The 17,658-nt window shown below is 44.7% G+C and overlaps 1 protein-coding gene across 2 annotated transcripts in view; it reads right to left on the bottom strand.

The window, feature by feature from the left end:
* Window positions 1-3,246: 3,246 nt before the first annotated feature.
* LOC124008765 (Krueppel-like factor 7) overlaps window positions 3,247-17,658 on the bottom strand; it is a 59,911-nt gene continuing 45,499 nt past the window's right edge. The window contains exons 3-5 of one of the 2 annotated variants that reach the window (XM_046320298.1): window positions 12,488-12,611; window positions 8,832-8,936; window positions 3,247-6,386 (exon numbers count right to left, since the gene is read on the bottom strand). In XM_046320298.1, coding sequence (XP_046176254.1) covers window positions 8,885-8,936; window positions 12,488-12,611 — 176 coding nt within the window. In that variant the 3' untranslated portion in view covers window positions 3,247-6,386; window positions 8,832-8,884. Of the gene's footprint in view, window positions 6,387-8,220; window positions 8,937-12,487; window positions 12,612-17,658 lie in introns of those variants that run through there. The other variant, XM_046320299.1, reaches the window with a different exon arrangement.

The following is a 17,658-nucleotide window of genomic DNA, read 5'->3' as shown; positions in this document are numbered from 1 at the left end:
AGAAGCAATAAAACTGTCCTTCTTTAGACTAGTTGAGTATCTGGAGCATCAGCATTTGTTGTTTCGAATACAGGCTCAAAATGTCCAGAAACAAAGAACATTCTTCTGAAACATCAGTCTATTCTTGTTCTGAGAAATTAAGGCTATTCACACGAGAAATTGCCAAGAAACTGAAGATCTCGTACAACACTGTGTACAACTCCCTTCACAGAACAGCGCAAATTGGCTCTAACCAGAATAGAAAGAGGAGTGGGAGGCCCCGGTGCACAACTGAGCAAGAGGACAAGTACATTAGAGTGTCTAGTTTGAGGAACAGACGCTTCACAAGTCCTCAACTGGCAGCTTCATTAAATAGTACCCACAAAACACCAGTTTCAAAGTCAACAGTGAAGAGGCAACTCAGGGATGCTGGCCTTCTAGGCAGAGTTGCATTGAAAAAGACATATCTCAGACTGGCCAAGAAAATTTAAAAAATGAAGATGGGCGAAAGAACACAGACACTGGACAGAGAAAGACTGGAAAAAAGTGTTATGGACAGACAAATCTAACTTTGAGGTGTTCAGATCACACAGAAGAGCATTCGTGAGATGCAGAAAAAAATGAAAAGATGCTGGAGGAGTGAACCATCTGTCAAGCATGGTGGAGGCAATGGGATGGTCTGGGATGGTGGTAAAAGTGGGAGATTTGTACAGGGTAAAAGGGATCTTGAAGAAGGAAGGCATCATTCCATTTTGCAACGCCATGCCATACCCTGTGGATGGCACTTAATTAGAATCAATTTCTTCCTACAACTGGACAATAACCCAAAGCACAGCTCCAAACTATGCAATAACTATTTAGGGAAGAAGCAGTCAGCTGGTATTCTTTCTATAATGGAGTGGCCAGCACAGTCACCAGATCTCAACCCTATTGAGCTGTTGTGGGAGCAGCTTGATTATATGGTACGTAAGAAGTGCCCATCAAGCCAATCCAACTTGTGGGAGCTGCTTCAGGAAGCATGGGGTGAAATCTCTTCAGATTTCCTCAACAAAATTGACAACTAGAATGCCAAAGGTCTGCAAGGCTGTAATTGCTGCAAATGGAGGATTCTTTGACAAAAGCTAAACACAAGTATTATTTCAATAAAAAAATCATTATTTATAACATTGTCAACATCTTGACTATATCTCCTATTCATTTTGCAACTCATTTCATATATGTTTTCATGGAAAACAAGGACATTTCTAAGTGACCCTAAAATTGTGTAGCAACATTACATTGTGTCCCTAATGCTTTGGTGTTCTTGTAAAGAAGATGGCTGTAGCATAACATTGTCCGAAGCGAGCAGTCAGTCTGATGTCAGAGCTGTACATCAGGTAATGCCCACCTTTAACCCACAACACCAGACCAGGGACGTTATTCAGAGGGTTTGCCCGGGGTAGGCCGTCATTTTAAATAACAATTTGTTATTAATAACTGACTTTCCTAGTTAAATAAATATAAATGTTATTTTAATGTGTATTAATTTAGGAACATTTTCTATAAGTTTATTTCACATTGGAAATGTGGAGTAGGTTGTGCAGATCTGTAGGAAAAATGTACATTTGAATCCCTCTTTCGATGTAATTTTAAGGCAGCAGAATGTGAAAGGGGTGTGTAGACTTTCACCAGCGACTGTACGCATCTTTTCCACTCTTTTTAAACATGAACACACTCATTGTCATTAACATAAACACACTCATTGTCATTAACATAAACACACTCATTGTCATTAACATAAACACACTCATTGTCATTAACACACTCATTGTCATTAACACACTCATTGTCATTAACACACTCATTGTCATTAACATAAACACACTCATTGTCATTAACATAAACACACTCATTGTCATTAACATAAACACACTCATTGTCATTAACACACTCATTGTCATTAACATAAACACACTCATTGTCATTAACATAAACACACTCATTGTCATTAACATAAACACACTCATTGTCATTAACATAAACACACTCATTGTCATTAACATGAACACACTCATTGTCATTAACATAAACACACTCATTGTCATTAACATAAACACACTCATTGTCATTAACATGAACACACTCATTGTCATTAACATGAACACACTCATTGTCATTAACATGAACACACTCATTGTCATTAACATGAACACACTCATTGTCATTAACATAAACACACTCATTGTCATTAACATAAACACACTCATTGTCATTAACATAAACACACTCATTGTCATTAACATAAACACACTCATTGTCATTAACATAAACACACTCATTGTCATTAACATAAACACACTCATTGTCATTAACATAAACACACTCATTGTCATTAACATTTCATCACTAGGAATCTTATGACGTGATCGGGGTTTCCCTCAATATTAAAAACTACTCATGGGATATAAGGGACGGTGGGTGAAAAATGACTCTCATTTCTAATTTCATAACCTGTCCGATAGATTGATCTCATGTAGGTACAATGGGCAGTAGGTACGAGGGGTGTGTGTGGTGATTGTCTGAATTACACACAGAGGCACATTAAGTCTGACAGATACATGGAGGCTGCTTGATGAGGGTGCCCATTTCAATTAAGGACATTAAATGAGAAAACCTTATAGAGTAGCTCCCTGCCAGACATAAGCAGAATTAATACACTGCACAGGCTCATTAACTGGCATGTTAATTGCACCCTAATTAACCATTTAGTTATTTGAGTACCCTTTTATCATTTAGTCACAGTCAAAAGGAGAAGAAATGGCAGGTATGTCATCACCTTGGTTACTAACCGTTGTAATTCATCCATCATGGGTCTTGGGTTGAAAGTAGAACAAAATTAATTTCCATTGCCTCAACAAGACAATGGACTGCAATGTTTCCACATTGAATGTGAAATGAAATTAACTGATGAGAGTGCATGTAGGCCTACTCCCATATTGATGGTTGATTGGTCAAATAATGAACCTGTCACTGTAAGCAGGTGAGAGAACGTGATTAGGAAGAGGAACCAAAATGGCCGCCAAGGTGTGAGCATAGAGAGAAGATTCATCGTTGTATCTGTGCCATTATGACGTCTGTGACAGTACATTTTCTTCTTCTCGATTGGCTGATCCCTCCTGATGTCCCGGTTAGACATGACTCCAATAGGGTGCAACCTTTCTTCTATGAAAAAATTAATCCCCAATGTATTTACAGGGACTGGCCAAGAAAAGAGAGACCACTGGCCAGTGTGATTCTACTATTTATTACACATATTACATTCTTAAATACAAATGATTCACTCAACAGTTCTTGCATAGAGATATTACAATACCAATTTAAAAAAGAATTATGAAACAAACCAGTAACAAAAATAAATCTTTCCTTTTTCCATAATAAAGAACATTGTCATACTAACATCATACAAATAATAATTTTGCAAACACTTTGTACAGCAAAGAAAAGGAGTGAGAAAGGGAGTACAGTTGGGAATATGGGAGGGGGCGCTGGTAGAAAAAGGTGCTGTTTCACTAAGGATGGTGTACAATACATTTTCATTTACTCCCACACAAAGCAGTGATTTACTCCCACACAAAGCAGTGATTTACTCCCACACAAAGCAGTGATTTACTCCCACACAAAGCAGTGATTTACTCCCACACAAAGCAGTGATTTACTCCCACACAAAGCAATGATTTACTCCCACACAAAGCAGTGATTTACTCCCACACAAAGCAGTGATTTACTCCCACACAAAGCAGTCATTTACTCCCACACAAAGCAGTGATTTACTCCCACACAAAGCAGTGATTTACTCCCACACAAAGCAGTGATTTACTCCCACACAAAGCAGTGATTTACTCCCACACAAAGCAGTGATTTACTCCCACACTAAGCAGTGATTTACTCCCACACTAAGCAGTGATTTACTCCCACACTAAGCAGTGAAAGCCATTGTTGTATAACCAAGTTCTGATGCACAAAGACAAGTAAAAATGACGTGTCGACTGCAGACACAAAGTAAATGTGAAATGTTCTCTGTTTCTGTGGTTCTTTGAATGTTTTTACTAACTTACTGATGTGTCTGATCACAAACAGGAAACATGATGAGTCTCTGACAGGAAACTGGAAACAGGAAATACATCAACACTGGTGTGTGCATAATGATGTTTCAGGGAGACGAATTTGGGACGTGACATCCAAAGTTCATGTGGTGGTCAGACAGCTGACATGGGAGGGGGCTTGAAGATGAGGACCGAGTGCACAGCAAACACCTGTCATACAGTACATCAAGATGCAGTGTATTTCTACCCACAACTGTAAGACAATCCAAATGCCTGTCTTTCTGTCACTTTTAAATGTCATAAATTGTAGTGCTGAATTATACCGACTGAATGTGAGGTGATTCATTATTTTTCAAATTTATTTTTCATTATTTTTTCTCTACAATTTTGATATCATCTCATCGCTGCATCTTCCCAACAGGCTCGGGAGGCAAAGGTGGAGTCTTGTGTCCTCCGAAACATGACCCGCCTAACCGCGCTCCTTAACATCCGCAACAATGTGTCGGAGGAAACACCATTCAACTGGTGACCAGGGTCAGCCTGCAGGCATCTGGACCGTCAGAGCACGATGAGCCAAGTAAAGCTCCCCCGGCCAAACCCTCCCCTAAACCAAACCCTCCCCTAAACCGGGCGATGCTGAGCCAATTGTGCACTGTCCTATGAGACTCCCGGGCACAGCCAGATGTGGCACAGCCTGGGAACGAACCCGGGTCTGTAGTAACAACTCTTGCAGCGCCACTCGGCAGGCCAGAATGAAGCTTCATTTTGACTCTGCTTTGGAAAAGCCAACAGTGAATCTTGTTGTACGATAAAAATAAAGATAAAGATTATATCACAATCAACATCTCAGTAATCAACTGGTAGCTAGCATTTACAGAGAAAACTTACATGAGCCCATTTAGTTAAGTTGTTGTCTTGACGGTTTCACCCTAGAATACTGAAAGGTCTGAACACAGCGAGCTGCCAATAGAGGAAACAATCACAGTCCCAACTACTCTAAAACCTGTTGCTTGTTTCTTTCTGTGTTTCCTATAATAAAACGGGTTTTGATTCTGATCAACCACCGTTGTCTGTGCATTTTTTGGTCTTTCATGCTGGTTTATTGGAACCAATCAGACACATGGATATTAGACAGTAGGCCTCAAGGGAGAGTGTGGTAAAGGTTTGATATACACAGAACATTATTACCAGGTTCCTCTTTTGGTGTCTTCCTAGTAGTTTATACAAATCATTGAGATGTCGTGTGCAATGCATTCAACCTCCCTGCGTGTGTTTGTGCACAGTTAATCTAGATGGGCCTGGAGGTCTGGGTTGTGTTCATCCAGGACCACTGTAGCAAAAGGTTTTAAAACGTCCATGCGGTAGCTTGTTTCACACATTAATTTCCCCCCTACTGAACATGACCCTGGAGTTTGCGAGTAGCAGGACAGGAGGCTGATACTTTCTGGCAAACTAGAGTAGTTGGGAAGTCTCACTCCATGGAGAAAGGAGGAGAGGAGTGGAGAGGAGAGGAGTTGGGAAGTCTCACTCCATTGAGTCCCGTTAGAGGGCTGACTGGCGCTGACCAGCACTGCTAAGGGAGCAGAATTCACTCCCCATTACCTCGATGACCCTGCTGTCGACGTGCCCTCCCATTGGCCAATGTCAGCCAATTCAGTGGCAGCTCTGAAGGGCTAGCGCTGGTTGATGCTAACAGCTAACGGAGCAGATGTCTATATGGCAATTGGCAAGGGGCTAGCAAAAAAATGTCAACAGTGAGCTAATGTTTGTCTGTCTTCTCGCCAAGTGATGTGTGCGTTTCTGCACCTTCCAATTCTTACATAGTTCAGGGTGAGGAAAGATGACGGTGATGATAATAATGAAGAGAAGAGGAATGAAAGTGAATCCCACTGCCTGGCTTGTGCTTACCAGTACCACCGATATGACTGCACAACAATCCCACTGACCTTTCTGGGTGCTAATGCCATGCAGACAGACAACAGTACAATCACAATGACTCACTCACCCTACAAAACACCTTTAACCGTAAGAAGAAGAATCCTCCCTCCACATAAAATACATTTCCCACATCCCACCTTGAGTAGAAGCATCTCGGCCTATTGAAATGAACTGTAGACATGAGCAGAATTCTGTTAGAAATGTGAGGGCCCGACAAAGTCTCTGTCTGTATGCTTTTGACTCTGTCTTTTGTCTGGTAGTTGCCCTCCGTAGTTCTGTAGGGGGGTTGGCCAAGTACTTTCATAGACCAATGTGTCATTTCAAGCATGTTGAAGAGTACATAGGCTTGGTACTTTGATGTTCAGGATCTGTGCGCTCCGAAATGAACTGTTCTCAGCAAAACATATAGGAAAAGGGAAGAGATTTTAGAAAATAAATTAAGTAACCTGTACACATCATTTACGATATCCTTTGCAGTCTGTGCTTCAGTAGCTGTTTTGCTACTTGTCTTTCACGTGTGCATATGGCAGTCCACACTAGAACAGTATGTGTCCAAGCCAACGTTTGGTGAGTTTCAAGACTTTCCAGTTCAAGACCGAAGGGTTTACAAATTACATTTTTTACAAAAGTTTCAAAAGTGTCGCTGCGCAGCTGTGGAGGGGAACTCAGAGAGGAGACAGAGAGGAGGCCAGAGAGGAGGCCAGAGAGGAGGCAGAGAGGAGGCAGAGAGGAGACAGAGAGGAGACAGAGAGGAGACAGAGAGGAGGCCAGAGAGGAGGCCAGAGAGGAGGCAGAGAGGAGACAGAGAGGAGGCAGAGAGGAGACAGAGAGGCAGAGAGGAGGCAGAGAGGAGGCAGAGAGGAGGCAGAGAGAAGACAGAGAGGAGGCAGAGAGGAGACAGAGAGGAGGCAGAGAGGAGGCAGAGAGGAGGCATAGAAGAGGCAGAGAGGAGACAGAGAGGAGACAGAGAAGAGACAGAGAAGAGGCAGAGAGGAGGCAGAGAGGAGACAGAGAAGAGACAGAGAAGAGGCAGAGAGGAGGCAGAGAAGAGACAGAGAAGAGGCAGAGAGGAGGCAGACAGGAGGCAGAGAGGAGGCAGAGGAGACAGAGAGGAGGCAGAGGAGACAGAGAGGAGACAGAGAGGAGGCAGAGAGGAGGCAGAGGGGAGACAGAGAGGAGACAGAGAGGAGGCAGAGAGGAGGCAGAGAGGAGGCAGAGAGGAGGCAGAGAGGAGGCAGAGGAGACAGAGAGGAGACAGAGGAGACAGAGGAGGCAGAGAGGAGGCAGAGAGGAGACAGAGAGTAGGCAGAGAGGAGGCAGAGAGGAGGCAGAGAGGAGGCAGAGAGGAGGCATAGAAGAGACAGAGAGGAGACAGAGAGGAGGCAGAGAGGAGGCAGAGAGGAGGCAGAGAGGAGACAGAGAGGAGGCAGAGAAGAGACAGAGAGGAGGCAGAGAGGAGGCAGAGAGGAGGCAGAGAGGAGGCAGAGAGGAGGCAGAGAGGAGGCAGAGAAGAGGCAGAGAGGAGACAGAGAGGAGACAGAGAAGAGACAGAGAAGAGGCAGAGAGGAGGCAGAGAGGAGGCAGAGGAGACAGAGAGGAGGCAGAGGAGACAGAGAGGAGGCAGAGGAGACAGAGGAGGCAGAGAGGAGGCAGAGAGGAGGCAGAGAGGAGGCAGAGAGGAGGCAGAGAGGAGGCAGAGGAGACAGAGAGGAGGCAGAGGAGACAGAGAGGAGGCAGAGGAGACAGAGGAGACAGAGAGGAGGCAGAGAGGAGACAGAGAGTAGGCATAGAAGAGACAGAGAAGAGGCAGAGAGGAGGCAGAGAGGAGCCATAGAAGAGACAGAGAGGAGGCAGAGAGGAGGCAGAGAGGAGGCAGAGAGGAGCCATAGAAGAGACAGAGAGGAGGCAGAGAAGAGACAGAGAAGAGGCAGAGAGGAGGCAGAGAGGAGGCAGAGAGGAGGCAGAGAAGAGACAGAGAGGAGACAGAGAGGAGGCAGAGAGGAGGCAGAGAGGAGGCAGAGAGGAGGCAGAGAGGAGGCAGAGAGGAGACAGAGAGGAGGCAGAGGAGACAGAGAGGAGACAGAGAGGAGACAGAGAGGAGACAGAGATGAGACAGAGAGGAGGCAGAGAGGAGGCAGAGAGGAGGCAGAGAGGAGACAGAGAGGAGGCATAGAAGAGACAGAGAGGAGGCATAGAAGAGACAGAGAGGAGGCAGAGAGGAGGCAGAGAGGAGACAGAGGAGGAGGACAGAGAGGAGGCATAGAAGAGACAGAGAGGAGACAGAGGATTGCATCTGGAGAATAGGAGTATGAATATTATAGTTCAATGTGGTCATCAGTTGTCTGACCAGGGACTGGTTCAATGTCTTCCGGTTGACCTTTGACTCCTTACAAGAGGAGTTTGACTGGGTTGGCTTCGCAAAGTAGCCTTGTCCTGTGGTTGTTTGCAGTTGTCCAAACACTAAGATGACCTTTGAAAGAGCAACAGAAAATGGGACGACAACTCTTTTACTCTTTATACGACAGAAGCGGGAGCCGGTATTGTGTTACTGTCTCCAGGCAGAATCACAATCTGGCAGTATCAGATTTCCAGGACTCGGGTGAGGCAGAGCTGCTTTGGGAACAACATTCTACCAGACTGTCTGTTTATCTGTCTGTACACAAACACCATGATTACGTGCCCAATGCAGCCCCACAGACCCTGTCCGTTTTGTCTTGCTCTCCCATGTCTCCCAAGGCTGAGCCGATCCTTGATCTGATGCAACCAAGATTTTGATTGAACTCTCTCTCTCAGTACCCTTTTCAACACAACAGAGACAGGCGTGACGTTCACCTCCATCTTCACCTCTCCTCTTCTCGCTCTCCTCCTCTTCTCCCTCCACCTCCTCAGATATGCCTTTTCATGTGTAGCGCCAAATGGTCCGACCGTGAGAAACACCTGCAGAACGGACAGAAATGATGTCGTTAGCTTGTTGCCATGGTAGGAGGAACTATTGTTGAGTCAACAGTCTAACTGCTGCTGTTAGCTAGCCGCTAGTGCGTCAAGGCAATTCTAATGCACATGCAATTAAACATGTAATTCATAATGAACATTTCAATCCACATGTTCAACAGGGCTGGTAATGACTGCAGCTGCATTCTGAATAGGAATGGAATCTGTACATGGGTCTGCTCAACCAGTGGTGGAGATGCAACACAAACAACGTTTCTTCTACCATTAAGGCACAATGAGTTGAGCTGTCTGCCTGTATAAGAAACGCAACACAAACAACGTTACTTCTACCATTAAGGCACAATGAGTTGAGCTGTCTGCCTGTATAAGAAACGCAACACAAACAACGTTACTTCTACCATTAAGGCACAATGAGTTGAGCTGTCTGCCTGTATAAGAAACGCAACACAAACAACGTTACTTCTACCATTAAGGCACAATGAGTTGAGCTGTCTGCCTGTATAAGAAACGCAACACAAACAACGTTACTTCTACCATTAAGGCACAATGAGTTGAGCTGTCTGCCTGTATAAGAAACGCAACACAAACAACGTTACTTCTACCATTAAGGCACAATGAGTTGAGCTGTCTGCCTGTATAAGAAACGCAACACAAACAACGTTTCTTCTACCATTAAGGCACAATGAGTTGAGCTGTCTGCCTGTATAAGAAACGCAACACAAACAACGTTTCTTCTACCATTAAGGCACAATGAGTTGAGCTGTCTGCCTGTATAAGAAACGCAACACAAACAACGTTACTTCTACCATTAAGGCACAATGAGTTGAGCTGTCTGCCTGTATAAGAAACGCAACACAAACAACATTAGAACTAAATTAGTACAACATATTGAAATTCGACTCATATATTTGTTCAAGACCCACGTCAACAGAATAAAACATGAAATCACATTATGTACTAAATATGTAGATTTTATTCAATCATATTCATTACTTTTTCTTCTTTACTTTCCTCATTGCTACAAATAGGGAAATATTTATGCCTGACTCCTACGTCTGGATGAATGGAGATGTTGGACACACAGGTCCTGTCTGACTCATACATCTGGATGAATGGAGATGTTGGACACACAGGTCCTGTCTGACTCATACGTCTGGATGAATGGAGATGTTGGACACACAGGTCCCTGTCTGACTCATACATCTGGATGAATGGAGATGTTGGACACACAGGTCCTGTCTGACTCATACATCTGGATGAATGGAGATGTTGGACACACAGGTCCTGTCTGACTCATACATCTGGATGAATGGAGATGTTGGACACACAGGTCCCTGTCTGACTCATACCTCTGGATGAATGGAGATGTTGGACACACAGGTCCTGTCTGACTCATACGTCTGGATGAATGGAGATGTTAGACACACAGGTCCCTGTCTGACTCATACATCTGGATGAATGGAGATGTTGGACACACAGGTCCTGTCTGACTCATACATCTGGATGAATGGAGATGTTAGACACACAGGTCCCTGTCTGACTCATACATCTGGATGAATGGAGATGTTGGACACACAGGTCCTGTCTGACTCATACATCTGGATGAATGGAGATGTTGGACACACAGGTGCTGTCTGACTCATACATCTGGATGAATGGAGATGTTAGACACACAGGTCCTGTCTGACTCATACATCTGGATGAATGGAGATGTTGGACACACAGGTCCTGTCTGACTCCTACATCTGGATGAATGGAGATGTTGGACACACAGGTCCTGTCTGACTCATACATCTGGATGAATGGAGATGTTGGACACACAGGTCCCTGTCTGACTCATACCTCTGGATGAATGGAGATGTTGGACACACAGGTCCTGTCTGACTCATACGTCTGGATGAATGGAGATGTTAGACACACAGGTCCTGTCTGACTCATACATCTGGATGAATGGAGATGTTGGACACACAGGTCCTGTCTGACTCATACATCTGGATGAATGGAGATGTTGGACACACAGGTCCTGTCTGACTCATACATCTGGATGAATGGAGATGTTGGACACACAGGTCCTGTCTGACTCCTACATCTGGATGAATGGAGATGTTGGACACACAGATCCCTGTCTGACTCATACATCTGGATGAATGGAGATGTTGGACACACAGGTCCTGTCTGACTCATACATCTGGATGAATGGAGATGTTGGACACACAGGTCCTGTCTGACTCATACGTCTGGATGAATGAAGATGTTGGACACACAGGTCCTGTCTGACTTATACATCTGGATGAATGGAGATGTTGGACACACAGGTCCTGTCTGACTCATACATCTGGATGAATGGAGATGTTGGACACACAGGTCCTGTCTGACTCATACGTCTGGATGAATGGAGATGTTGGACACACAGGACAGGGAGGTGAGGTGACACACAGATGAGGTGTTGTTGTGAACATCAACATACTGTATTACTGTACAGCTAAGACAAGATGAGGTAAACACTGGTGCCCCAAGCTCCTCACACGTTGTCATGGTAATATAGTCTCCTATAAAAAAAGAATAACCTGAGGGCTCTGAACAGTTGTCATGGTAATATAGTCTCCTATAGACACCAGTATAACCTGAGGGTTCTGAACAGTTGTCATGGTAATATAGTCTCCTATAGACACCAGTATAACCTGAGGGTTCTGAACAGTTGTCATGGTAATATAGTCTCCTATAGACACCAGTATAACCTGAGGGTTCTGAACAGTTGTCATGGTAATATAGTCTCCTATAGACACCAGTATAACCTGAGGGTTCTGAACAGTTGTCATGGTAATATAGTCTCCTATAGACACCAGTATAACCTGAGGGTTCTGAACAGTTGTCATGGTAATATAGTCTCCTATAGACAACAGTATAACTTGAGGGTTCTGAACAGTTGGACAGTGGATCTCTGTTTGTGTTTTTACTACGCTTCTGTTGTTTTTATACATTTCTTAAGGACTGGAAGACCAGCTCCTGGTGGGCTAAAATACATCCTTATCAAAACAAATCAAACAGCTGGGAGCAGAAAGCAAACACATTGGAATCTAGACGGGACCCTGAAATGAATTTCTTAGTAAAGTAAATTTTTGTAGTCTTTTTGTTAGGCCTCTTTTAAGGCGTTCAAGTCCTCCCAACATGACGGGTGGCTTTCTGATCTTTATGGTCTGGACTTAACATCACTACTATATGCCCTGTTCTACAGTGTTGCTTACTAGGGCTGGCTGCATCAGCCTGTTAAGTACTGGAACCGCCTTGCCAAACACTGAGCGTGAGTAACGCATGCCTCACCTTCAGAGTCGATACACTTAACAGGCTTGTGTTGCTGCGTGTGTGTGTGTGTGTGTGTGTCTGTGTGTGCGTGCGTGTGTGCGTGTGTGTGTCTGTGTGTGCGTGTGTGTGTGTGTCTGTGTGTGCGTGCGTGTGTCTGTGTGTGCGTGTGTGTGTCTGTGTGTGCGTGTGTGTCTGTGTGTGTGTGTGTGTGATGCCCTTGTGTTTTGACATACCTGTCACAGTGGTCACACTTAAAAGGCTTTGCACCCGTGTGTTTGCGGTAGTGTCTCGTCAGCTCATCGCTCCGGGCGAACCGCCACTCACAGCCCTCCCATGAGCACTTGTAGGGCTTCTCACCTGTGGACAGAAACAAACACTCCTGTTCAGTACTCATCCACCAATCACACGCATGTTTAACACTTATCCACCAATCATACGGATGGTTATAGCAAGCATCCACCAATCCCACCGCCCCCATCTCACGTATTAGAGCCTGATTATTACCACCTGGGTAAACTGATATAACCATTAGAGTTTATAATGAACAGGATCGACGTTGTACAGAGCTGCTGCATGGCACCATCAAATCAAACATTAACATTGGGCTCAGTCAACTAGATGGGGGCATATTCCCACCGTACTGTGTTTCACATGCAGCTAAGTTGATAGGAGACTTCCATTTAGGAGTGAGTGTGTGTGTCTGTAGCAGCAGACTGGCCATCTGGCATTTCGGGCAAATGCCAGAAGGGCTGGTCCATTTTTTGCCCATTGGGCCTGTCTGACTTGGTTTTTTTTTTGCGCAAAATAATAATTTCTCAAATAATTGCCGTCTTAAGGAAAACATGAGCCGCTGTGTTAGAAACGCCATGGCTGATTCTGGTGCCAGTCTGCCCCTGTGTGTGTGTGTGTGTGTGTGTGTGTGTGTGTGTGTGTGTGTGTGTGTGTGTGTGTGTGTGTGTGTGTGTGTGTGTGTGTGTGTGTGTGTGTGTGTGTGTGTGTGAGAGAGACACACATGTTAGGTGTGTGTAGTGTGTTTTCATGGATACGGAGGGGTTCCCAGTGGTCTCTTATCCTGCTGAACGGGCAGAAACGAAAAGGAGGAGAAGAGGAGGAGGAGAGGGGCAGAGATACTGGTGGGAGGTGTGTAGTAATTAGGCCAATGGTGTTGCTTAATGGGAGTTACTCTATATTTACAATCTGCCAGCTGCCTCCCTCTCTAAGGAGATGTCACACACATCCACCAATCATCCCAACTAGACCGCATAACACAGACATCAGACTAAATACAGTCTCATAGAGACATCAGATTAAACACAGTCTCATAGAGACATCAGACTAAACACAGTCTCATAGAGACATCAGACTAAACACAGTCTCATAGAGACATCAGACTAAACACAGTCTCATAGAGACATCAGACTAAACACAGTCTCATAGAGACATCACACTATGGTACAAGGAAAAACCATCTCCTAACCCGGACGACGCTGGGCCAATTGTGTGCGGCCGGCTGTGCATCAGCCTGGGATCGAACCCGGATCTGTAGTGACACCTTTAGCACCGCGATGCAGTGCCTTAGACCGCTGTGCCACTCAGGAGGGCAATGCTTTTAAGTAGTTGATGACATGTGTGTCAGTGTTTGTTGGTTTGTACTAGTCTACAACACTATATATAATATATATACTATAATATAACCTATAGAATATATATATATATATATAACCTATATACTATAATATAATATATATACTATAATATATATATACACTATAATGTAAATCTATATACTATAATATAACTTATATAATATAACCTATATAATATATATAATCTAACCTATTTAATATATATACAGTATACTATCATATAACTTATATAATATAGCCTATATAATATATTTACTATAATATAACGCATATAAAATATATACTATAATATAACTTATATAATATATATACTATAATATAACTTATATATTATATATACTATAATATAACTTATATATTTTTTTTATTTTTTTATATTTTTTATTTATTTCACCTTTATTTAACCAGGTAGGCTAGTTGAGAACAAGTTCTCATTTGCAACTGCGACCTGGCCAAGATAAAGCATAGCAGTGTGAACAGACAACACAGAGTTACACATGGAGTAAACAATTAACAAGTCAATAACACAGTAGAAAAAAAGGGGGAGTCTATATACAATGTGTGCAAAAGGCATGAGGTAGGCGAATAATTACAATTTTGCAGATTAGCACTGGAGTGATAAATGATCAGATGGTCATGTACAGGTAGATATATTGGTGTGCAAAAGAGCAGAAAAGTAAATAAATAAAAACAGTATAAAAACAGTATGGGAATGAGGTAGGTGAAAATGGGTGGGCTATTTACCAATATACTATGTACAGCAGCAGCGATCGATTAGCTGCTCAGATAGCTGATGTTTGAAGTTGGTGAGGGAGATAAAAGTCTCCAACTTCAGCGATTTTTGCAATTCGTTCCAGTCACAGGCAGCAGAGTACTGGAACGAAAGGCGGCCAAATGAGGTGTTGGCTTTAGGGATGATCAGAGAGATATACCTGCTGGAGCGCGTGCTACGGATGGGTGTTGCCATCGTGACCAGTGAACTGAGATAAGGCGGAGCTTTACCTAGCATGGACTTGTAGATGACGTGGGTCTGGCGGCGAATATGTAGCGAGGGCCAGCCGACTAGAGCATACAAGTCACAGTGGTGGGTGGTATAAGGTGCTTTAGTGACAAAACGGATGGCACTGTGATAGACTGCATCCAGTTTGCTGAGTAGAGTGTTGGAAGCCATTTTGTAGATGACATCGCCGAAGTCGAGGATCGGTAGGATAGTCAGTTTTACTAGGGTAAGCTTGGCGGCGTGAGTGAAGGAGGCTTCGTTGCGGAATAGAAAGCCGACTCTTGATTTGATTTTCGATTGGAGAGGTTTGATATGAGTCTGGAAGGAGGGTTTGCAGTCGAGCCAGACACCTAGGTACTTATAGATGTCCACATATTCAAGGTCGGAACCATCCAGGGTGGTGATGCTTGTCGGGCATGCGGGTGCAGGCAGCGATCGGTTGAAAACCATGCATTTGGTTTTACTAGCGTTTAAGAGCATTTGGAGGCCACGGAAGGAGTGTTGTATAGCATTGAAGCTCATTTGGAGGTTAGATAGCACAGTGTCCAATGACGGGCCGAAAATGTATAGAATGGTGTCGTCTGCGTAGAGGTGGATCAGGGAATCGCCCGCAGCAAGAGCAACATCATTGATATACACAGAGAAAAGAGTCGGCCCGAGAATTGAACCCTGTGGCACCCCCATAGAGACTGCCAGAGGACCGGACAGCATGCCCTCCGATTTGACACACTGAACTCTGTCTGCAAAGTAATTGGTGAACCAGGCAAGGCAGTCATACGAAAAACCGAGGCTACTGAGTCTGCCGATAAGAATATGGTGATTGACAGAGTCGAAGGCCTTGGCAAGGTCGATGAAGACGGCTGCACAGTACTGTCTTTTATCGTTGGCGGTTATGATATCGTTTAGTACCTTGAGTGTGGCTGTGGTGGACCCGTGACCGGCTCGGAAACTGGATTGCACAGCGGAGAAGGTACGGTGGGATTCGAGATGGTCAGTGACCTGTTTGTTGACTTGGCTTTCGAAGACCTTAGATAGGCAGGGCAGGATGGATATAGGTCTGTAAAAGTTTGGGTCCAGGGTGTCTCCCCCTTTGAAGAGGGGGATGACTGCGGCAGCTTTCCAATCCTTGGGGATCTCAGACGATATGAAAGAGAGGTTGAACAGGCTGGTAATAGGGGTTGCGACAATGGCGGCGGATAGTTTCAGAAATAGAGGGTCCAGATTGTCAAGCCCAGCTGATTTGTACGGGTCCAGGTTTTGCAGCTCTTTCAGAACATCTGCTATCTGGATTTGGGTAAAGGAGAACCTGGAGAGGCTTGGGCGAGGAGCTGCGGGGGAGGCGGAGCTGTTGGCCGAGGTTGGAGTAGCCAGGCGGAAGGCATGGCCAGCCGTTGAGAAATGCTTATTGAAGTTTTCAATAATCATGGATTTATCGGTGGTGACCGTGTTACCTAGCCTCAGTGCAGTGGGCAGCTGGGAGGAGGTGCTCTTGTTCTCCATGGACTTCACAGTGTCCCAGAACTTTTTGGAGTTGGAGCTACAGGATGCAAACTTCTGCCTGAAGTAGCTGGCCTTAGCTTTCCTGACTGACTGCGTGTATTGGTTCCTGACTTCCCTGAACAGTTGCATATCGCGGGGACTATTCGATGCTATTGCAGTCCGCCACAGGATGTTTTTGTGCTGGTCGAGGGCAGTCAGGTCTGGGGTGAACCAAGGGCTGTATCTGTTCTTGTTTCTGCATTTTTTGAACGGAGCATGCTTATCTAAAATGGTGAGGAAGTTACTTTTAAAGAGTGACCAGGCATCCTCAACTGACGGGATGAGGTCAATGTCCTTCCATGATACCCGGGCCAGGTCGATTAGAAAGGCCTGCTCACAGAAGTGTTTTAGGGAGCATTTGACAGTGATGAGGGGTGGTCGTTTGACTGCGGCTCCGTGGCGGATACAGGCAATGAGGCAGTGATCGCTGAGATCCTGGTTGAAGACAGCGGAGGTGTATTTGGAGGGCCAGTTGGTCAGGATGACGTCTATGAGGGTACCCTTGTTTACGGAGTTAGGGTTGTACCTGGTGGGTTCCTTGATGATTTGTGTGAGATTGAGGGCATCTAGCTTAGATTGTAGGACTGCCGGGGTGTTAAGCATATCCCAGTTTAGGTCACCTAACAGAACAAACTCTGAAGCTAGATGGGGGGCGATCAATTCACAAATGGTGTCCAGGGCACAGCTGGGAGCTGAGGGGGGTCGGTAGCAGGCGGCAACAGTGAGAGACTTATTTCTGGAGAGAGTCATTTTCAAAATTAGTAGTTCGAACTGTTTGGGTATGGACCTGGAAAGTATGACATTACTTCTCTCTGCAGTAGACTGCAACTCCTCCCCATTTGGCAGTTCTATCTTGACGGAAGATGTTATAGTTGGGTATGGAAATCTCTGAATTTTTGGTGGCCTTCCTGAGCCAGGATTCAGACACGGCAAGGACATCAGGGTTAGCAGAGTGTGCTAAAGCAGTGAGTAAAACAAACTTAGGGAGGAGGCTTCTGATATTGACATGCATGAAACCAAGGCTTTTTCGATCACAGAAGTCAACAAATGAGGGTGCCTGGGGACATGCAGGGCCTGGGTTTACCTCCACATCACCCGCGGAGCAGAGAAGGAGTAGTATGAGGGTGCGACTGAAGGCTATCAAAACTGGTCGCCTAGAGCGTAGGGGACAGAGAATAAGAGGAGCAGGTTTCTGGGCATGGTAGAATATATTCAGGGC

Source organism: Oncorhynchus gorbuscha, linkage group LG21 (assembly GCF_021184085.1).
Source record: "Oncorhynchus gorbuscha isolate QuinsamMale2020 ecotype Even-year linkage group LG21, OgorEven_v1.0, whole genome shotgun sequence".
Classification (NCBI taxonomy): domain Eukaryota; kingdom Metazoa; phylum Chordata; class Actinopteri; order Salmoniformes; family Salmonidae; genus Oncorhynchus; species Oncorhynchus gorbuscha.
This window is presented reverse-complemented; position numbering and strand designations above follow the sequence as displayed.